The sequence below is a fragment of the Siphateles boraxobius genome, unplaced genomic scaffold (assembly GCF_051911475.1).
Source record: "Siphateles boraxobius isolate OS27281-9 unplaced genomic scaffold, OSU_SipBor_1 130, whole genome shotgun sequence".
Classification (NCBI taxonomy): domain Eukaryota; kingdom Metazoa; phylum Chordata; class Actinopteri; order Cypriniformes; family Leuciscidae; genus Siphateles; species Siphateles boraxobius.
Window position 1 is genome coordinate 43,255,463 of NW_027508734.1, and position 20,612 is coordinate 43,276,074.

General features: G+C 36.8%; 1 protein-coding gene across 2 annotated transcripts in view; it reads right to left on the reverse strand.

The window, feature by feature from the left end:
• The window catches only part of rbpjb (recombination signal binding protein for immunoglobulin kappa J region b), a 55,559-nt gene that overhangs the window by 10,140 nt on the left and 24,807 nt on the right, over positions 1–20,612 (reverse strand). For both annotated transcript variants that reach the window (XM_077229536.1, XM_077229537.1), the window contains exons 2-6: positions 18,858–18,896; positions 6,105–6,200; positions 825–990; positions 533–707; positions 183–320 (exon numbers count right to left, since the gene is read on the reverse strand). In XM_077229536.1, the coding sequence (XP_077085651.1) occupies positions 183–320; positions 533–707; positions 825–990; positions 6,105–6,200; positions 18,858–18,896 (614 nt within the window). The remainder of the gene's footprint in view (positions 1–182; positions 321–532; positions 708–824; positions 991–6,104; positions 6,201–18,857; positions 18,897–20,612) is intronic.

The following is a 20,612-nucleotide window of genomic DNA, read 5'->3' on the forward strand; positions in this document are numbered from 1 at the left end:
GCCTTTTTTGACTCTCAAAGTGAATTCCCAAGGACTTGGCTAAAAAAAAAATCATCTTTAAATGTTCTACCGATGAAAAAGTCACATACAGCAAATTTACATTTTTGGGTTATTTATTCCTTTAACGATTTGAAAATCAACATTACTCCACAGAAGTGTGTGAGAATGTGTGTTCGACTTACAGAGGTGGATGAAGAAGGCTCCCCACTGCTGTGAGCTGGCGTGAAAGTTTCCTCCCTCTACGTGCAGGTAACGTGTGCTGACCGTTTGAGAGCGAAGCCGGTTAAATAACGCCACTTTTGTTCCTGATGCTATACAGACTGCACACAGGAGAGACACACAACTCTGTCAGAACACACCACAGAGACTTAGTTCAGAACATGCTGTTTGAATCAATATCTCATTTCCATTTAAAGTTATTACACAACAGGATGTTATTATTCATTCCAGTTATGGAAGCTTTATGTTGAACAGTCTCAAAAGAATTGTAGGTGTTTCTATTGAGCGTGATATGGATGGAGAATACACTCACGGTCTGCATTTTTGAGGGACTGCTTTTTTTTCGAAGGTTTGGAGATGACCTTTATTCTCTTGCTGAGGAAGACGCCGATGTCTGCGCTGTTGCCGTAGAACATCTTTACTGACAGCATGAAGTGCTTCCTTTTGTCGGAATCGGAGATGTATAATGTTTTGGCTGTGCAATAGTTCTGCAGGGAAGAGGCAAGATTTGCGTATTCAGGAGAAAAAAAATAATGCTGTGCTAATCATGTTGTTTTGGCTCAGTAGTAGCTCTTGCGGTTTGCATCTGTGTATGAGTGTGTTACCTTCCCCTCTAAGTTTAGCTGCTGCATCTCCTGATCGCTGTTGCCGATGCCGATGAAGGCGCAGGGCTGAGATTCCTGCTCCGAGCAGCCGTCTCGCTCCATCTGCTCTCTCTTCTTCTTCCATCCACAGCCCATCAGATACACACATGGGGGAGGACAGAAAAACCTAGACAAACACAAAAATTAAGAGTGTTACTGTTAGATAGATGTTTGTGGATACACTGTTCATTAAAAATATCAAAGCATGGCATATGGGTTATGCTCATTTATAGAAAATAAATTAAAAATCCTAGATTTTTTGCCTTTTCAGAACAAAATGTGAGTCGTGCATCCATTGCTCGCACAAATTTAAAGTAGCCAATTTAGTATATTTAGATATGCACTTAGACCGAATATTATACATGCGCACGGAAGGACGCAAACAATGGATGAGATGGAACACTTAATATATTGTGCGATGGATGGATGGATGGATGGATGGATGGTAACAAACACTGCATGAGATGTATGTATGTATTGAATACTTCATATTATGTGATGATGGATGAAATACTTCATATATTGTGTGATATGATGGATGGATGGATGGAATACTTCATATATTATGCAGATGGATAGATGTATGAAATACTTCATATAATGCGGATGGATGGATGGATGGATGGATGGATGGATGGATGGATGGATGGATGGATGGATGGATGGATGGATGAATGTATGTATGGAATACTTCATATTATGCGAGGAATGGATGTATGGAATACTTCATATTATGCGATGAATGGATGTATGGAATACTTCATATTATGCGATGAATGGATGTATGGAATACTTCATATTATGCGGATGGATGGAAGGCGGATGGAAACAAATACTGCATGAGATGTACAGATGATACTTCATATGTTATGTGATGATGGATGGAATACTTAATATATTATGCGATGGATGGATAATGGATGGATAATGGATGGATGGATGGATGGAAACAACTACTGCATGAGATGTATGGATGGATGGAATACTTTATATATTATGCGATGATGGATGGAATACTTCATATATTGTGCGATGGATGGAAACAAACACTGCATGACAGATGTATGGATGTATGGATAGATGGAATACTTCATATATTATGTGATGGATGGATGTATGTATGGAATATTTCATATGCGCTGATGGATGGAATACTTCATATATTATGCGATGGATGGATGGAATTCTTCATATGTGACCCTGGATCACAAAACCAGTCTTAAGTAGCACGGTATATTTGTGGGAATAGCCAACAATACATTGTATGGGTCAAAATTATCAATTTTTCTTTTATGCCAAAAATCATTAGGATATTAAGTAAAGATCATGTTCCATGAAGATATTTTGTAAATTTCCTACCGTAAATGTATAAAACTTTTATTTTTGTGAGTGAATGCAGCACAATCGTGAACATAAATGGACAACTTTAAAGGTGATTTTCTAAATGTTTCGATTTTTTTGCACCCTCAGATTCCAGATTTTCAAATAATTGTATCTCGGCCAAATATTGTCCTATCCTAACAAACCATACATCAATGGATGTGATGTATAAATCTACATTTTAAAAAAATGACCCATATGGGGTCACATATGTTATGCGATGGATGGATGGATGGAATTCTTCATATATTATGCGATGGATAGATGGAATTCTTGATATGTTATGGAATGGATGGATGGAATACTTCATATGTTATGAGATATGATGGATGCATGATGGATAGATAGATATATAGAGCTACTTCTGGGCAGGATTAAAATCAAATGAATGAATGAATATTTAAAACATAAAACTAAAAAAATAAAAACAATCAAATAAATAAATAAAAGCTGCCATTGTCATGACATCAACAAACAAATGAATGGATATGCAATAAATAAAGTTAACACTTTATTTTACAGTGTCCTACATGTAATTACTATAGTAATAACAGTAAATTATGCCTAATTACATGCAATTAACCCTCAACCAAACCCTAATCCTACCCTAACACTATAGTAAGTACATGTAGTTAATTAATATTACACTATACTTAAATATTTAATTACACTGTAACAATGAAACCTTAAAATAAAGTGTAGCCTAAATAAATAAATATGATTAAACATCAATTATATTAAATATATAAATAAAAACTCAACAGAATCTGCAAGGGGTACATTAATGATAAAATATACAATTATAAACACAACTGTTACATGAATGAATGAATAGCTATACATTGCGCATCAAATGTACATGACCTATCATGTATCAGAAGTGCGTTACATCAGCACTAGGTGGCAGCAGAACATTTGTAGTGTTGGTACAGCTTTCACTTGCTGGAAAAACTCAAGAAACCACCATCAGATGGTCAATCTAAAACACTGAAAACCTGAACCTACGCAAAGCTCCACAGAGGGTACAGAACTCACGAACACACTGTATTACACCACGTCCTGAGCCCTGCCAGAGTCTGGGGTCTATGTCATCTTTGCTCATCTTGTGCATATTGTGGCCTAGATCATCAAAGAGATGTTAAAGCAAACAGATATCAATCAGCGTGACCTTGAATACTGAGGCACGAAATCTGTACTTGACATTAAAGCCGTAATCTCTGTGGGTGACGTTATCAGCTCACCGCGCATCTTGGAGAAATGCTTGTAAACGTCTAGACGTGAGGTGGGGGAATGCTCATGACACAGAACTGCAGCTAATATCTGAAGACTGGTGCAATAAAAGGGGAATAACAACGGTTCCACATCCAGTCAGACTGAGAGATGCTGTAGATATGAGTTAGGGGACAGACCCAACCCCAAGAGTTTTTAAATCAATTTTTTGGAACTGTTTAGCATTTTCTGTAGGAAAAGACATGTCTGAAGTCTACTTTCACATCCTTATAGTGAAAGATGCATGTCTTAGTCAGGACCAATAGACTTACTGTATCAATTTGTCATTGACAAGGCAGCAACAGTGTTGGTTTAATCAACTGTATATTACATTTCTGTCATTTTAATGTTCACCACCATGTAAAACCACAACTTAACTAGATACAGCAGAGACAACTAGAGTTTGACATTTTCTGACGGAAACAGTTTCACAAATCTGATCTCACCACCAAAATGCTAACCAAGCATGTACAAAATGACAAAATGCTAACCAAGTAAAACATGTTCCTGGATCGACATCTTTGTTGATGCTGGATCAACATCTTTGTTGATGCTGGAACAACATTCCAATCAACCAATCAGATTTAAGGGACAAGTTTAAATTTTGTTTACAAGTTTAAAAGGTTAGCTCACCCAAAAATGAAAATTCTGTCAGTATTTACTCACCCTCATGTTGTTCCAAACCCCGCAAGACCTTCGTTCATCTTCGGAACACGAATTAAGATATTTTTGATGAAATCTGAGAGCTGGATCACTCCTCCATACTCCTCCATAGGCTTCTCGAGGGATTGAACTTGCAGGCCCCGAAAAGTTATTACAGACATCATTAAAATACACAGTGACTACAGTGGCTCAATCTTAAGTTTTTCAAACGACGAGAATACTTTTTGTGCGCAAAAACAAACAAAAATAACGACTTTATTTCAACTATTCATGTCCTTCTCTGTGGACCTCGAGTCAGTTCACTAGTGTAAAAGCGTAGAGCTTCTGTTGTTGTACGTCAAACGCATCTCACACATGACCAGCGTCGGCAAATAGTGAGCCTACGTGTGACGTAGCTCTACGCTATTACACTAAGTTAAATGACTAGAGGCCCACAGAGAAGGAAATGTATAGTTGAAATAAAGTCGTTATTTTTGTTTGTTTTTGCGCACAAAAAGTATTCTCGTCGCTTGATAAACTTAAGAATGAGCCACTGTAGTCACTTGGACTATTTTAACGATGTCTTTAATAACTTTTCGAGGCCGGCAAGTTCAAATCCTTTTGAAGCCTATGGAGGAGTATGGAGGAGTGATCCAGCTCTCAGATTTTATCAAAAATATCTTAATTCGTGTTCCGAAGATGAACGAAGGTCTTACGGGGTTGGAACAACATGAGGCTGAGTAAATACTGACAGAATTTTCATTTTTGGGTGAACTATCCCTTTAAGGTTTAGAACCAGGGTTAGGTGCTTCTACATCAGGGTTACTCACCTATCATTTCCCTCTGCTTTTAGAGATAAATTATGGGTAGGGTTATGTTTAGGGGTAGGGATAAGATTAGGAATGTTTTTGGACAGGAATGTTGTTTCAGGATCAACAAAATATGTTGATCCAGGAACATGTCTTACTTGGCAAAATCACAGTGACCCTAGAGGTGTTTTGGGTGGTTGTTATGGCATTGGTTTGCAGGGAGTTGCTATGTGGTTGCTTTCCAGGGTGCTGCTATGGTGTCCTAAGTGTTAATTAGGGTGTACAACAGTAATAGTCACCATTAGGAATTTTAAAAGACAACATGGTCACAAGGACATGCAAAGAAACAGAACTGGTGCAACAAGTCAAGTGTTTCACATTCATTTTCAATTGAAGCTAAGTGATACATTTCCTGGTCATAAACCATCTCTGATTACAGAACACATGTATATGATTTCATGAAACGCATACTTTTGTTCTCATCTGGCATTCTGTCGCTCTTGACAAGTGTCCAGGTTTTGGCTGAGCAGTTCACGAATAACAGTGCTGTCTCTCTGCCAAATGAGGCCGAGAGACATCAGTTCCCCAGACACTGTGTTCCTCTACAGTTATCATCTTGTCTCTCTTTCCGCTGACCTTCTCTCCTTCACTTCCCTGTCTCATATCACCTCACCTCCTTAATCATTTCTTTTCTCTTTCCTGTCATTATTTGGTTTCTTTTCTTATCAGCTTCTCTCTCACTCCTTTTTTTCTTCTTAAATGTTCTTTCCTTCTCTTGTCCTTTCACCTCTTCATCTTACTCTATTCTTCCCTAAAAACCTAATTTTCCTACTTAAGGGAAGAGACGGACAGCATAAGGGGTTTCACATTGGATACGTTTTTTGTGCTCAAAAACAAAGATGGAGAGCTTAGGAATGAAACAGGGTTTAAAAGTGGAACTATTTTTAATGTGTCTTAAAACTGCAAAGCTCATGGCGTAAGATGTTAAAAAAAAGTGAGACACATTGCAACTACTAAATATTGAAAAAAAAAAATGTTGTAAATGTTGTGCATTTACGCCCGCTAAAGGGTCAAAAAGTTTAAAATATTTTTTTCAAAATTTCATCTCGTGAATTTATCAAGATTCACCGTGGTAATTTACCTTTTTTCATTGCCGTATGATTTCTGTGCAACTTTAGCATGGAGGATGAGCACAGTTTGGTCTCCTCGTTCCTTCAGGTAATTCCGCATGGCTTCTCTGAAATCACAGGAGGAAAAGAAACACATAAGACAGAAAATATTGAGAGTAAAAGGGAATTTTGAAAAATTCTATAGCAACATACTCGAACACATCATAAAAACCAATGAATTGATTATAGGTAAACTTAAAATGTGCGTTCAAATTTAATAACGTATGCAAAATCTCGACCAATTGATTACTCATGCACATCCATTTCACTAACAGACATCCACCTCTAACTAAAGTGATATACGGCCCACACGTGAATATATGAATGGGAGGAAGCATAACCCTCAATGCAGCGGCTGTAGGAATGAAAGTGCTATACATTTAAAAGAACTAATCATTTGTTTCGTTTTTTTTACACTAGAACGCACTTGCACATTAGCTGGAAAGGCACAAATGTTTTTAGCGTGATTTGAGTTCAAGCAGCAAAGTATATCATACCATCCATGTCAGATTTTAATCTTGATTTGAAGTATGTTATTGAAATGTTATTTCGACAAATTGATTTTGGTCTTTCCCCATTGCATGACAAGCTGCCTGATTCTGGCTGCCAAGTAAACTGACTTGGTGTAAAGAAACTTTGATATAACATTATCATGGAAAAACTATAATCCATTACTGAAACAGGCAAGATTACATTTTTGTTAAGTATTTTCATAAAAACGGCAGCTTTTCATTTGTCTGCTTTAAGTCCAATACCACAGTTAAATGTTTTTAAAACATGTCCTTGTGTTTCAGACCTGTAAATCTGCTTTATAATTGCTATTGTAGACGGTTCTGGTGAAAGCATGTGTATGTGTTTCTTTGAAGAGAAAGCTTTCTGAAGGCCTGTATGCGCTTCAAAACCCAAATCTCCAGAGCTTGACTAGAAACACAGGCCCAACTTTGATTAGCCAATTCTCTGGTGAGTGCAACTATGTGTTGCTTGCAGAAAGCATACAAACACTGTGGCCAAAAACCTCAGCTTTCCAGCTGGGGGTCTTTAAAATAAAAAGAAGGGGAAGAGGGGGTGTAAGAAAAAGGGCAAAAGGACAACAATGTGTGCGTGTACAAGTCAAACGCCACTAAAACTCTTAGCTCATAATCGAAGAATTCCGATTTCGTGTCAGAGTTCCAATTACCTCAGTTAACTAACGAAAAACATCCCAGCATGTGCAAACTTAAATTAGGTCTCTAAATATGGACACTCTGCAAGTGCGATGCATTTCAAGGAAACATAAAAAAAAAATTGCTTCAAGGTTGTTGTTTATTGCAATAACATACGTGCTTTGAACAGAATCCCAAACAGAAATATTCTGCAGGAGGATGAAAACACTTTGATCTGTAACAGATCCTAAATGTTGGATAAAAAAAAAAGGTCACACACAAAAAAAACGGCTCATTTGCACAGATGTCGGTGACACCTGACACGTCAAAATGCTCAGAGGGACAGAGATGGGGTAATTGTGGGGGCAGCTTACACACACACACACACACACAAGCAGCTTCCCTTTGCCACACAAACGTCTCACACACGCTCAAGTTAGACAGGCTTTTGTTATGGAAAGCAAGGGGGCCCTGCGACATGAGGGTGGGAGGGGAAGAATGAGAGGGACGAGAGGTGAAAGGGTTTGTGCTCTGACAAAAATCCTTCCCCTACAAGACGAGAGACAGGCTCGCTGAAAACGTGCACCAAGACTAACAGGAGAAATAACCTTTAAGGTAAGAGTGACTTGGCCACTCTAGCCTAATTAAGTTTCCAGCATCAAATCCGCCTCCCCACAATGAGGGCAACATGCTGTGTGATGCCACACAATCAGCAATGTTGTGTCAGCAAAAATTAACTATCAGCTTTATATTAAAGGTGCATTGAGTGGTATGGTGCTAATTTAAAAAAGTATATCATATTCACAAATGTATTGTGTTTTTGTTGTTGTTTTTTTGTGAAGAGTTATTTGAATGGTGTACACTCACATGAGAAAATATTATATGCATAATATTATTGTGTTTTGCCAAGTGGAAATGGTGTGACCTGCAGTGTTTTACTAAATGTCGAAGAGAATCTTCATGCTCATTGGCTGCCTCTGTAGAGACGCTAGTAGCATAGTGTTGTTTGGTGATGCAAAGTGCGAAAATTAGAACCAGTACCTGTCCAGCTGCAAAAGCAGAAGAGGTCTGAAGATAGAAAGACCAACATTAAGTTTTGACTTGACTCGACCAACAAAAAAACAAGCGTAAATATCGGTACATCATACTTAAGGTGAAAAGATTAGTGATCCCAAGTTACTTCTATTTTTGTTGGACGGTAAGGGAATTAATTATGGTGTAGACGGCATGTATCAGTGTAATTTACAAAAATCAGAGACAATCATGCTGAAACATGTCGATAGATGTCAGTGCAGCAACTAACAGCATTGTGGTACCTGTATTTAAAGAACACAAAGAACAACGATGCTAACGCTAGCTAAAGAACTGAATGCTTCTTTAAATATTACTCAATGCACCTTTAAATAGCAAATCCATTCTGATTCCACAGCCAATCAAAACATAATTGATATTGAATACAAAACAAATAATTTTTTATCCAACCCTAATTTCTAATTGGATAAGCTACATTTGAAGTTGTACACTACATAATGCATATCAATACACTAGGCTGATATGTTGCCTGGCAAAAGATAAGAAAAAAAAAATCACGCTTGACAATCACGGTGTTTACAAGTTTGGAGTAGGAGGACCGTTCAAAGTTATTGTAGGTTGAATGACACATATTTATATGTATTTTTGTCAGTTTATTGTTTAAAACGTGTGCATATCCTGGATGTTTAACGATGTCACGCCTGACCTTTTCAACGTGATGAAGTAATGCATGGCGCATCTCAAAGATGGTACAAGACGGGCATTTGTGGTTAAAAAGTATATACTTTTTTTAGATATATATATATAAAATGACAGATTGTTTCACTAGATAAGACTCTTATTTCTCGGCTGGGATCGTGTCGAGCCTTTGAAGCTGCATTGAAACTGATATTTGGACCTTCAAACCGTTGGTTGCCATTGAAGTTCATTATATGGAGAAAAATCCTGGAATGTTTTCCTCAAAAACCTAAATTTCTTTTCGACTGAAGAAAGAAAAGACATGAACATCTTGTATGACATAAATTATCAGGAAAATGTTTATTTGAAAATGAACTAATCCTTTAAATCTTCTCCCGCGGCCTCATGGGAGAGTAAAGTCCATTGAAGTCGCACTCCAGAATCTCAGTAGTAGTAGTAGCTAACCCGGGTGCTTTTCGCCTGTTTTGTGAATACTAAGTATTCAGACATACTACTCTTTTGGAATACTGTTTATCGCATAATTTATGAGAAGTATTCGATTTCAGATGCAGAGCTTCTTCTTTTTTCATTCCACTACCCTGCCTCTCTCATTTTTTGCATTTAAAAATGTAAGACACGTTGGAGCTGATAGCCTCGTGTGCAGTCATCCGACATTTTGGGCGTCCCGAGTTCGACCCCGCTCCCCTCTCTCCCACTTCGCTTCCCTACTGGTCACTCACCTACTATACTATCTAAAAAAAGTTGAAAAAAAAGCAGGAAGCAGGTTAGTGGGGGGAATTTTTTGTATCTTACCATTTGCATATGCCATACTCATATTTAAATTAATTTTTGTCTTTGTTGTCAGTCACATTAATTTATAGTGCTTTAAACTATGCAGATTGTTTCCATATGAATGGCACCAAAAGGGTCTAATATATAAAAAAAATTACATATATTTATTTATTTATTTATATTACTATGATTTATGTTTATTGTTATTGTCAGCATTTTATAAAAGCAATAAGACTTGGGTCTAAGCATACACTGTCAAATTCGTATTTTCCTTCATGCTAAATGATTTTACCGTCATAAAAGAACACTGAAGAAAAATATGCTACCTGACAGGTTGCATACAGGTTCATCTAATATATTGTATGTCAGTGAACTGTGTGAACCGAGTAAATACTAAACTGTGCTGAACCACCCAGCCTCACAGGACACACACATACAGTGAATTCCTGCAGCTCTGGTGATGTCATCTTCCTCAGGCCTCTGTCATCTGAACCCTTTGATACTTCTAATAACCTGCCATGTGTGTGTTCAGAAAAGGAAGACTCAATGACCATCTCTGACATGAATTTGGATTGTGTGCTCCAGAAACGCGAGATCGAAATCTTTACTGAGCAGAATCCTCCTCTATCCCCGGATAAAACGTTTCCCCAAATGCGAGTGAATTCCCTCAAAACGACAAGCATGTGCAGAGCACATGAAATCAGCTGCACGTATGAATCGTGATTACAGACATAAAAAAAGCAAGAACATTCGGATACTTTCCACATTTCCGTCCAATGCTCAAGTATTTTCACATCAACAGTGTTCAGCTTTGATATCAGGCAACATGGCAATTCACAAAAACACCAGAGGTGTTTACAAAGCATCTCAGAAGAGAGTTTATTGATGGCCCTCGCCATTTACAGGGATGCTGGGAAACCCATAACACATCTTCAGTTCGCATTGTAATCAAAGATCTGACAGTACAGCTCTCAGCTAAAATAAGTTGCCATTTGCTTCTTGAAAGTTAGGTCAACATGGTCAGTTCAGTAGTGACTAGTGAGGTCGAGCAGTAAGATTGTATACATTTGTCGCTTTAAAAAAAAATGTTTTGCCGACAATGCAAAAAGAAGCTAACATTTGGGATGCAACTTGTCAGAGAAAGGTTTAACGTGCCTATATTTTAACAGTAACTTCTAAAGATGGTAAAACTCTTCACATTCACCTCAGTCATCAAAGCACCAATTATATGACACATTCACCACCTTCAGCAATACATTTCAAGACAATTACTGTCAGACTTCAAACCACCTGCTGTGAGCAATGTGGATAATTTATACACCTCCGTTTGTTTTCAAGGACTATTATGGTTTTGGTAATAGGTTATAGTCAGTTAGTCGTTCATAGTCATAGAAAGGTGCAAATACATGAGTAAGGTTTTTTTTGACGATGAAGAAGAAGAAATTAATACAAGGATGCCGTCAAGTAATCAAAAGTTTGAGTAAAACGAGATTCCCATTTCAAATAAATACTGTGCTATTAAATCAAAGAATCCTGAAAAAATTTATCAAGGATACCACAAAAGTATTAAGCAGCAAAACAGATTTCAACATTGATAAGAAATGTTTCTTGAGCACCAAATCAGCCCATTAGGAAGGATCATGTGACACTGAAGACTGGAGTAATGATGCTGAAAATACAGCTTGCTATCACAGGAATAAATTACATTTGAAAATTTATTCAAATAGAAAACTGCTCTTTTAAATTGCAATAATATTTCACAATATTACAGTTTTTACTGTATTTGATAAAATACATGAAGCCTTGGGGAGTAAAAGTTTTTTTTCAAAAACATATCAGGAAGAAGTGTGTCTGGTGGACACTGAACTTTGTAATTATACAAAGCTTTCTAAAATGACTAGTTGTTCTGACAACCTACCGACAAGACGATTTTGAAAATATGCAGTTGTGTGTTCAGTTCCAAAATGTATTTAAAGATCATAGATCACTTAGGATCCAAAATATACGCCACCCGAATGCTAAAGTGGAAATCATATGATAGAAGTTGAGGTTTATTTCATTGGCCAACATATATGGGGAACATTTGAACCAAACTTGGCGTTAATCATGTCATGGTTTATTGCATCTTGCAGTGCTGGTAAAATAAGGTCATCAATAACATGCAACTCCATGCGAGCGGTCCTGAAGATCAATCAGAGTTTTCCTATACACACGCACATGCAAAGGTCTTGCACGCAAAGTCAAGCCGCTGGGCCATGTGACGTCATATGCTTAAGAGAAAAACCACAGACCTTCAGCTCCCTCACGGAAAACACACATACACAGATACTTCAACAAAACTGTAGTGATCGATAGAGAGACTTCAGTTCAAAAAGAACTGAAAGACATATTCAGATCTATATGCACCTAATGTAAGAGGAGAAAATCAGTATGAAATAACATTTAGAGACAGAAGGATAGAAAAACACAACAAGCTACAGCACACAGATACATATACGCACAAAGCCAGACACGCATTGAGGGAAGAAGTGGATAAGCCTAAGTGAGTCATCAGTTTTCAGCAACAGCATGACAAATATGGGCACTTCAACAGGAAGAGCTTCTGACACGCACACAAACACTGAACACGCAACAGCGAACCCACAACACACGCCAAAATCTACATACACATATTTTATTACGTTTCAAAACCGCAGGACAAGACAGTCAAAACGCCACATAAGATGCAATGACCAGAATGATGAAAACAGTCAGACAGACCAAAGCTTTGTAATTGGAAAACCACAATGAGAAATGGGCTACATAAGTAAAGAACCATATTTTCGGTGATCTTTCTCTATTAGTGTCATAGATGTGGAATTGAATCATTCAACTGTCTTTAAATGAATGGCTCCGAAGCTGATGTTACTCACCATTTAAAAAAAGAAGAAAAATAATTATTAGTAACATAAAAAAATATTGTAAGGTGAGCCAGCCTAATGGCGCTGAACACTGACAACAAAAAGGTTTCAATATTGTTCAGATTTTAAACAACATTTAATATATTTTTGTATTTGTTAAATTGCACTGAAATGGCTTAAAAGAGCATTTTAATCAAGAAAAAACAACTGGGTGAGAAAATGGTCAAAGTAATAGTTAAAATTGTTAAAAAGCAGAACATTATACAGTGCATATTCAGTACATTTTAATGACTAAAAGACAATGAATTTATATTCCCAGTTCAAAACTGTTTTTCAATAAATTAACAAGAATGAGGTAATGTGCCAATATGGCACCTAATATATATATATATATATATATATATATATATATTATGTATAATAGAACTATAGACTTCCATGAACAATTGAGTTATCATGCTAGATTGCTAAATCAGTGTTTAGAACAGACTCATTTAAAAGGGATTGGTGAAAATAAATCAAACCTTCCAATGCTATCTGAATCTTTTACTGCTGATGTACTCTTTCTTAAAGCTCCAACAGGTCATGATGCAAAGAGTTTTGTGGTTTTATCATTTATATGTATTTACTTTGAGGCCATCTATACTACCCATCAAAAGTTTGGGGTTAAGATTTTGAATGTTGTTAAAAGTCTCTTTTGATAACCAAGGTTACCAAGGAGAACCAAAAAAAAAAGTAATATTATGAAATATTATTACAATTTAAAATAGCGGTTTTCCATTTTTATATATTTTAAAACATAATTTATGTATGTGATGGCAAAGCTGAATTTTCCGCATTATAAACCAATTCTTCAGTGTCACATGATCCTTAATCATCCCAATATGCTCATTTGTTGTTAAGAAACATTCCTTTTGACAAAAATTGTGCAGTGTAATATTGCTTTTGGAAACCAGCATTTATTGAAATAGTAATATTTTGTAACATTATGAATTCCGTTACTATCACTTTTGATTAATTTAATACATTATTGCTTATGCAAGTATTAATTTCTTCTAAAAAATCTGTGTAGTGTAAAATGTGTTAGTGTAAAAGCAAACAAATAAATGTTGGAATAAAGTTGCCAAATAAATTGTTAGCGGAAATACACATTAACAGTTTTCTTTTCTCTTCAGATGAAAACTATTGGTGACTTATCTTGCGCTCAGGGATACATAGAAATATGTTTCTAATAAAATGATGTCGAGAACTTGCATGTTCCCACTAGTAGCAACCATGGTTAATAGTTCAGTAAAGAATATTTTTAAAAACACATACGAATAATAATATATCTAAATAGACAGAGAGATAGACAGCCTTTGGACAACAACAACAACAACAACAACAACAACAAAAAAATCAAATGACAGCTAGCAAACTATAGCCTAGGAGAAAAGGCTAGAAAATTGGGGAGAAAAGAGGGAAGATTGAACGACAAAATGCTCAAGTTAGTTCTTGCCCACATTTTGCAGAATTACTAATATTGTTGAAACAGTTACTTGTGCCAAAACTGCATGTTTGAATGTGCTCAAGAAGAGAAGAAGATAGTTTGTATAATACTCTGCCAGTTAATTGATACTGTAGAGATTTAAAGAGGTTCATCTTCCTCCGGGCATGTCACATTATCTTTAGCAATTGGCTCACCGACACACACACACACACACACACACACACACACACACACACACACACACACACACACACACACACACACACACACACACACACACACACACACACACATCACTTTATCCCCTATAGCCATCACACCATGCGAACATTTCATTAAAATAACTAACGTCCACAGAAAGCATCATCTAAATAAGTTTGACCCAAATGAATCTGACCTAATCTGCTCCTAACCTATGACTGAACAACACCTTAGTGAACCATAAGAGACGGTGCCCAGCACAGACAGGGGCCGTGAAGCGGTGGCAACGTCCTGCCAGGGCGTGTGTCATCTGTGCCAGAATGCAGTCGTGCTGTGAGTTCACCGCAGGGCGTGTGGCACGGGTTGGGCGGGCAGCGCTGAACTCTCTCCTCTCTATCATTTTCCATGTCCCTCACTTCTCCACTCAAAACAAAAACCGCTGACTGGAGCTGCTTCACAGAACGGATCGTCTGAAAAACGTTTCGTTCCATATTTCTCGAGCGGAATTCTTGGCCTCTAATTTTGCCTCTTCAAAAAAAGGATGGATGGAGGAAAAGAACAAGGAGAGACAAGAGGGAAACAAGAGAAAGAGGCTGAGAGTATGTAGAGTGAAACAATGGCGACAAAAAAGGGACAGTAACTGTAAAACTCCACAGCAGTGTTGAGAGACACTAAAAGCAAAGCTCAGTGGCCGCCCTGAGCCAAAAGTGCTTTTATTTTCAGATCGGCCATTAAATCAACTGTAATGCGCCAAAGATTAAATCTCAGACAAAAAGAATGTCTGATAACCAGGTTTATGTTGTCTGTATTACCCAACATAGACCAATTAATTTCAGGAAAAAATAAAGTCTCAATATAAGAAATCACATTCAAATGTGCGAAGGGAAAACACTTTATATATGGTATAAAGCTTTATATATGGTTTCATGTTTTGTTTTTACATACAGAGTCATTCAGCAGTGTAGGAACTATTCAAAAACCTACATTGTAAATCTCAACAGTTTCACAGTTGTAAATGTCTTAGCCAATGATGCACTTACCTTCTATAAGCTTAAACATAAGATTTACGATAAATGTGCATACAGTACCTTTCTTTCACATTTTTGTCTAAAACATTGTTGCAACAACTATGAATATATTTCTGACAAAAATTAATTGTATAATATAAGATTTTCCAAAAAAGGAAAATATAAGACTTTCCAAAAAAGGAAAATATGAGATTTTCCAAAAAAGGAAAATATAAGATTTTCCAAAAAAGGAAAATATAATCCTTTCTAAGGTGTAAAAAATCCTATTACATTTACTGTAAAAAGGCTGTGATTGGTAGAAATTAAATATAAAACTTAAAAAAAATACTTTGAAAATGTTTTAGGTATTACAGGATGGAATATTTGTGACTGAATATTTGACAAATTATAACCATACACTCACCGGCCACTTTTTAGGTACACCTGTTCAACTGCTTGCTAATGTACATATTTAATCAGCCAATGACATGGGAGCAACTTAATGCTTTTAGGCATGTAGACATGATGAAGACGACCTGCTGAAGTTCAAACTGAGCATCAGAATGGGGAAGAAGTGACTTTGAACTGGTTGTTGGTACCAGACAGGCTGGTCTGAGTATTTCAGAAACTGCAGATCTCCTGGGATTTTCGAGAAGAACCATCTCTAGGGTTTACAGAGAATGGTACAAAAAAGAGAAAATATCCAATGAGCAGCGGTTCTGTGGGCAAAAATGCCTTCTTGATGCCAGAGGTCAGAGGAGAATGGCCAGACTGGTTTGAGCTGATAGAAAAGCACAGTAACTCAAATTGTTAGGACTGAGGTCTGCAGAGGAACATCTCTGAACTCACAACACATCGAACTTTGAAGCAGAAGGGCTACAGCAGCAGAAGAACACACCGGGTGCCACTCCTGTCAGCTAAGAACAAGAAATTGAGGCTACAATTCACATGGCTCACCAAAATTGGACAATAGAAGATTGGAAAAACATTGCCTGGTCTGATGAGTCTCGATCTCTGCTGCAACAGTCAGATGGTAGGGTCAGAATTTGGCATAAACAACATGAAAGCATGGATCCATCCTGCCTTGTATCAACGGTTCAGGCTGCTGGTGGTGGTGTAATGGTTTGTGGGATATTTTATTGGCACGCGTTGGCCCCTTCGTACCATGTCAATCCCTTTATGACTACAGTATACCCATCTTCTGTTGGCCACTTCCAACACTGGTTTCTTGAAAATGACAATGAGTTCACTAAACTCAAATGACCTTCACAGTCACCAGATCTAAATCCAATATAGAGCACATTTGGGATGTGGTGGAACTGGAGATTCGCTTTATGGATGTGCATCCGACAAATCTGCAGCAAATGTGTGATTCGATCATGTCAATATGGAAATCTCTGAGCAAAAAAGTTTCCAGCACCTTGATGAATCTATGCCAAGAAGAATTAAGGAGTTCTAAAGGAAAAAGTGAGTCCAACCCGGTGCTAGCAAGGTGGTACTTAATAAAGTGGAAAGTGAGCATATATTTCATTATATGATTTAATTAATATACCAAAATCTGCTTTTCAGCTTAAAAGGGTGGTATAAAGCCTTTTTCACAAGATGTAAAATATATCTTTGATTTCCCCAGAGTGTGTATGTGAAGTTTTAGCTCAAAATACCCCACAGATATTTTTATATAGCAAGTAAAGTTTTTGAGGGTGAAGAAAAACGCACAGTTTTGTGTCTGTTCCTTTAAATGCAAATGAGTTGCTGCTCGCGGCACAGAGGGTGGAGCATCAAGAGCTTGTGTCCTTTTACCTCACACAGACATGCACTGAAAATTTTACTTTTAGCCTTTCATGTTCAAACCGGAGTCAGAGGATGTCAACGAGTCAATAGTTACGTTTACATGGACACCTTTGATGAATCCGAACACGGTGTTTACATGAACGATAAATAAAGTAATCGGGTTGATGTGCGCGTTTATATGTCACAAGCTTCAAATCGGAATTGATTTTTTGACATGCGCACACTGCACGAATATACTGCCACTGCCGCTGCTCGCGCAACTATTCTCCACTATTGGGTTCTTTATTTGTTTTAAACAGCAGACTTAATATTTATCCATCTCTGGTCATGATTTAGAGACAATGAGGATATGAACCGTTTTGCCATGCTGCTTATATTTATCATGCAGTAAAACCACGCGCACAAAACCAGTCGTCCGTGTATGAGAGTCTGAAACAAGGACTGGTGGGACGTTGTCCTGCACCACTCCACAGATGCTGAGTGAAATTATAATTTTATAATAACCGGACACTCATTTAGATGACACTTTAATCAACAGGAAGAAAAGCTCATTCCGTGCGTCATACGTCATTTCGCTATTTCATGTGCAATCCTTTCAGTTTCGGTTTTCAATCCCATCAAGTGTTTACATGTTCTCTCGTTTGGAATACAAAAGGAATAAACCACCCCTTTCAATCCGATCGAAATTCCAATCAGATCGAGCTCAATCAGATCGATTAAGGTGTACATGAAGGTTTTTTAGTCCGATTGAGCCGCCAATCCGATCTATAAGGGTCCATGTAAACGCAGCTACTGATGGAGAGACTCAAGAAGTGACAACATGTAGAATGCAACAGGACATTTCTGAATGGTTAGTTGATGAATTTATGTAGCTGATGTGTAGTTATCTTCTAGTCATTGATTAGCATATTCTGTCTTGATAATCTATAAATCGTGTTCAGGGGGCGGAGTTTATGTAAATTCTAGGGTTGGCTAGTCACTAACCCGGGAGGCATGTCGAGTAGTCACTACCAGTCGTTTGTTGTAGTCCTTAAAAAGCAAAAATCTCCCTTTGCTTTGAACTTTGAGTATTGTAACTTTGCAGACGTTGTTTATGCTCAAACAGCTACATTACACACTAACTAAAGTTAGAAAAGTGAAATCATAATCAACCACCCCTTTAAAATGTACTGATTACAACCATGATAATTCAGGTGATACAACAGAAAGCCACTGATGAATCAGTTCATTGTAAATCCATAAAACATGCCCAATACTCATATAAAGACAGTGCACAGGATCATAGAAACAAAAACAAAACACTAGGATAACACGCAACGCAGAAATAATACAATAAACATTAACTAATTAATTAACATAATACAAAACACTCTAGAGGGTCATTATTACTGGTAGCAAAAATAAGAAACTAAACAGGGATTTCTGGAAAATAATTAATAATTTTTACTTGCAAAAAACTTGCTAGCATTTTATAGTAAAATTACATAGATGTGATGTTAAGCAACTCTGCATGGTTACTAACGGGTAACTGTAATAGTTAACCGATTTATAGATTTTAAAAAATTTTTCTTTAAAAATGGCAAACATTTTCATGTAATGCACAAATGAAGGCCATACATATAGGGGGCAGAAAAGTTATTCATTTTTCTCAGCTTGTTTGTTAATAGCATGTGAAGGTGATCGGCGAACGTACCTTGTCAGGCGCTGTGGTTGAGGGCGCTCGCCGAACTTCCTGTATAGAGAGAAAAACACTTTAGCAGAAATTCAACCACAATACAAACAAAAACATAATTTTTTTCTGCATACAAATATTTGAGAAGCACACCTGTGTACTATACAGTACTACTGTAAAAAAAACACAGTCCCGTTTCCCATCACTCAACGAGGGGCAAACACATTCACGCACTCAAATGTGCCGCAACGGGCAAACAAACACACACAAACACACACACACACACACACACACACACACACACACACACACACACACACACACACACACACACACACACACCTGTTCACTATTTGATATTGGCAGGCTTGCAGCTGTTGTAGTGACCTTGTGAGAGCGCATTCACATGACCATGTGTAAACACACACACAGGTGGCCGAACTAAACCACTTTCCCATTCTGATTACATCCAACAGGCTAATTATCACAGGAAAGCCATCTAAAGACACGGTTTAGTGATACCTGCTGCCAAACACACATCATTTCCCCTTTGACAGGAACTTAAAGGAATGTTCTGGGTTAAACGCAAGTTTAGCTCTCGGCACAGACACAGCCCTCACTTAGTGAAAGCAGGAATAAACCACATTTACAGTATTGAAGTTATGATGGAAGTCTATAGGGCAAGGCGTTCTCTGGGATAAAGGTTAAAAAGTACACCGTTTTGAAAGAAGTCTTGTGTTAACACATCATATAATGAATATAGCATGATAAAATTGTTAATTCTGTGATGTAATATCCAAAATTTCAACCTTTAAAGAACCACAAATAACACATTGTATAAAAGAGGAGGTTTACAACATGTACAACATATACAAAAGTATAAAGGCTGAAATAGTGTTTGGGTTTCAGCAGGCTTATGAAGGTAAATTTAAGACCTTTTTTAGACCAACTAAAGAAATCTTTACTGATAAATTCAATTTCAGGGAAAACAATATGTTAATATGTTCTTTAAATGTCTAGGGAGAAACCCAATATTCCATCTGATATCCATTGCTTTTTATTTCATTTTAGAAAAAATATTCTTAATTCAAGATGCAATTAGCATGAACTGCAAAATAACATAGAATAATTTTTTTTGGTGTGTGTCTGAAACTGACCAAAAGAAACGAGTTTACGATTAAAAAAGAATATCTGCCAATGATCACATAAAAATCAACTTAATTCAAATGGAAGTTTCAAACTCTTTAATAGATACATTTGTCCTTATTTTAAGCATAAACGTACTTAAATTTATTTAAAAAAAATTAAAACATCATTTTACATTTGCATCTCAAGTACATGTATTTTAATTTAAGAATTTTTAGATGTTTGCATTGGAAACCAGGACAAAATTACTGAAGATATTAATGTTTTCAAATGCATGCAACATGCCATAACTTTAAGAATGTAAGACCTTTGCAAGGTCAATATTTTTTTACTGTCTATAAGGTTTATTTAAGTGCTAAAAGGACAATTTGGATAAATTATTAAGTAAAAAATACAAGATTGAAGCTTCACATTTCTGCTTTAAAAGCGAATGTGTTCCTCCATAGACTAGAAGTAAATTCAGTTATTGTAAGTATTTTTTTGAAAACTGAATTATTTTCATGTCACTGATGCTGTAAATTAAGCTTATTTATCCGTAAATCCGTAATATTTCTATAAGTAGTAAAATGATCACAATCAGAAAAGCAACGCAGCAGTTTTAAGAAAAGCCCAATGATGGCCGCACATTCC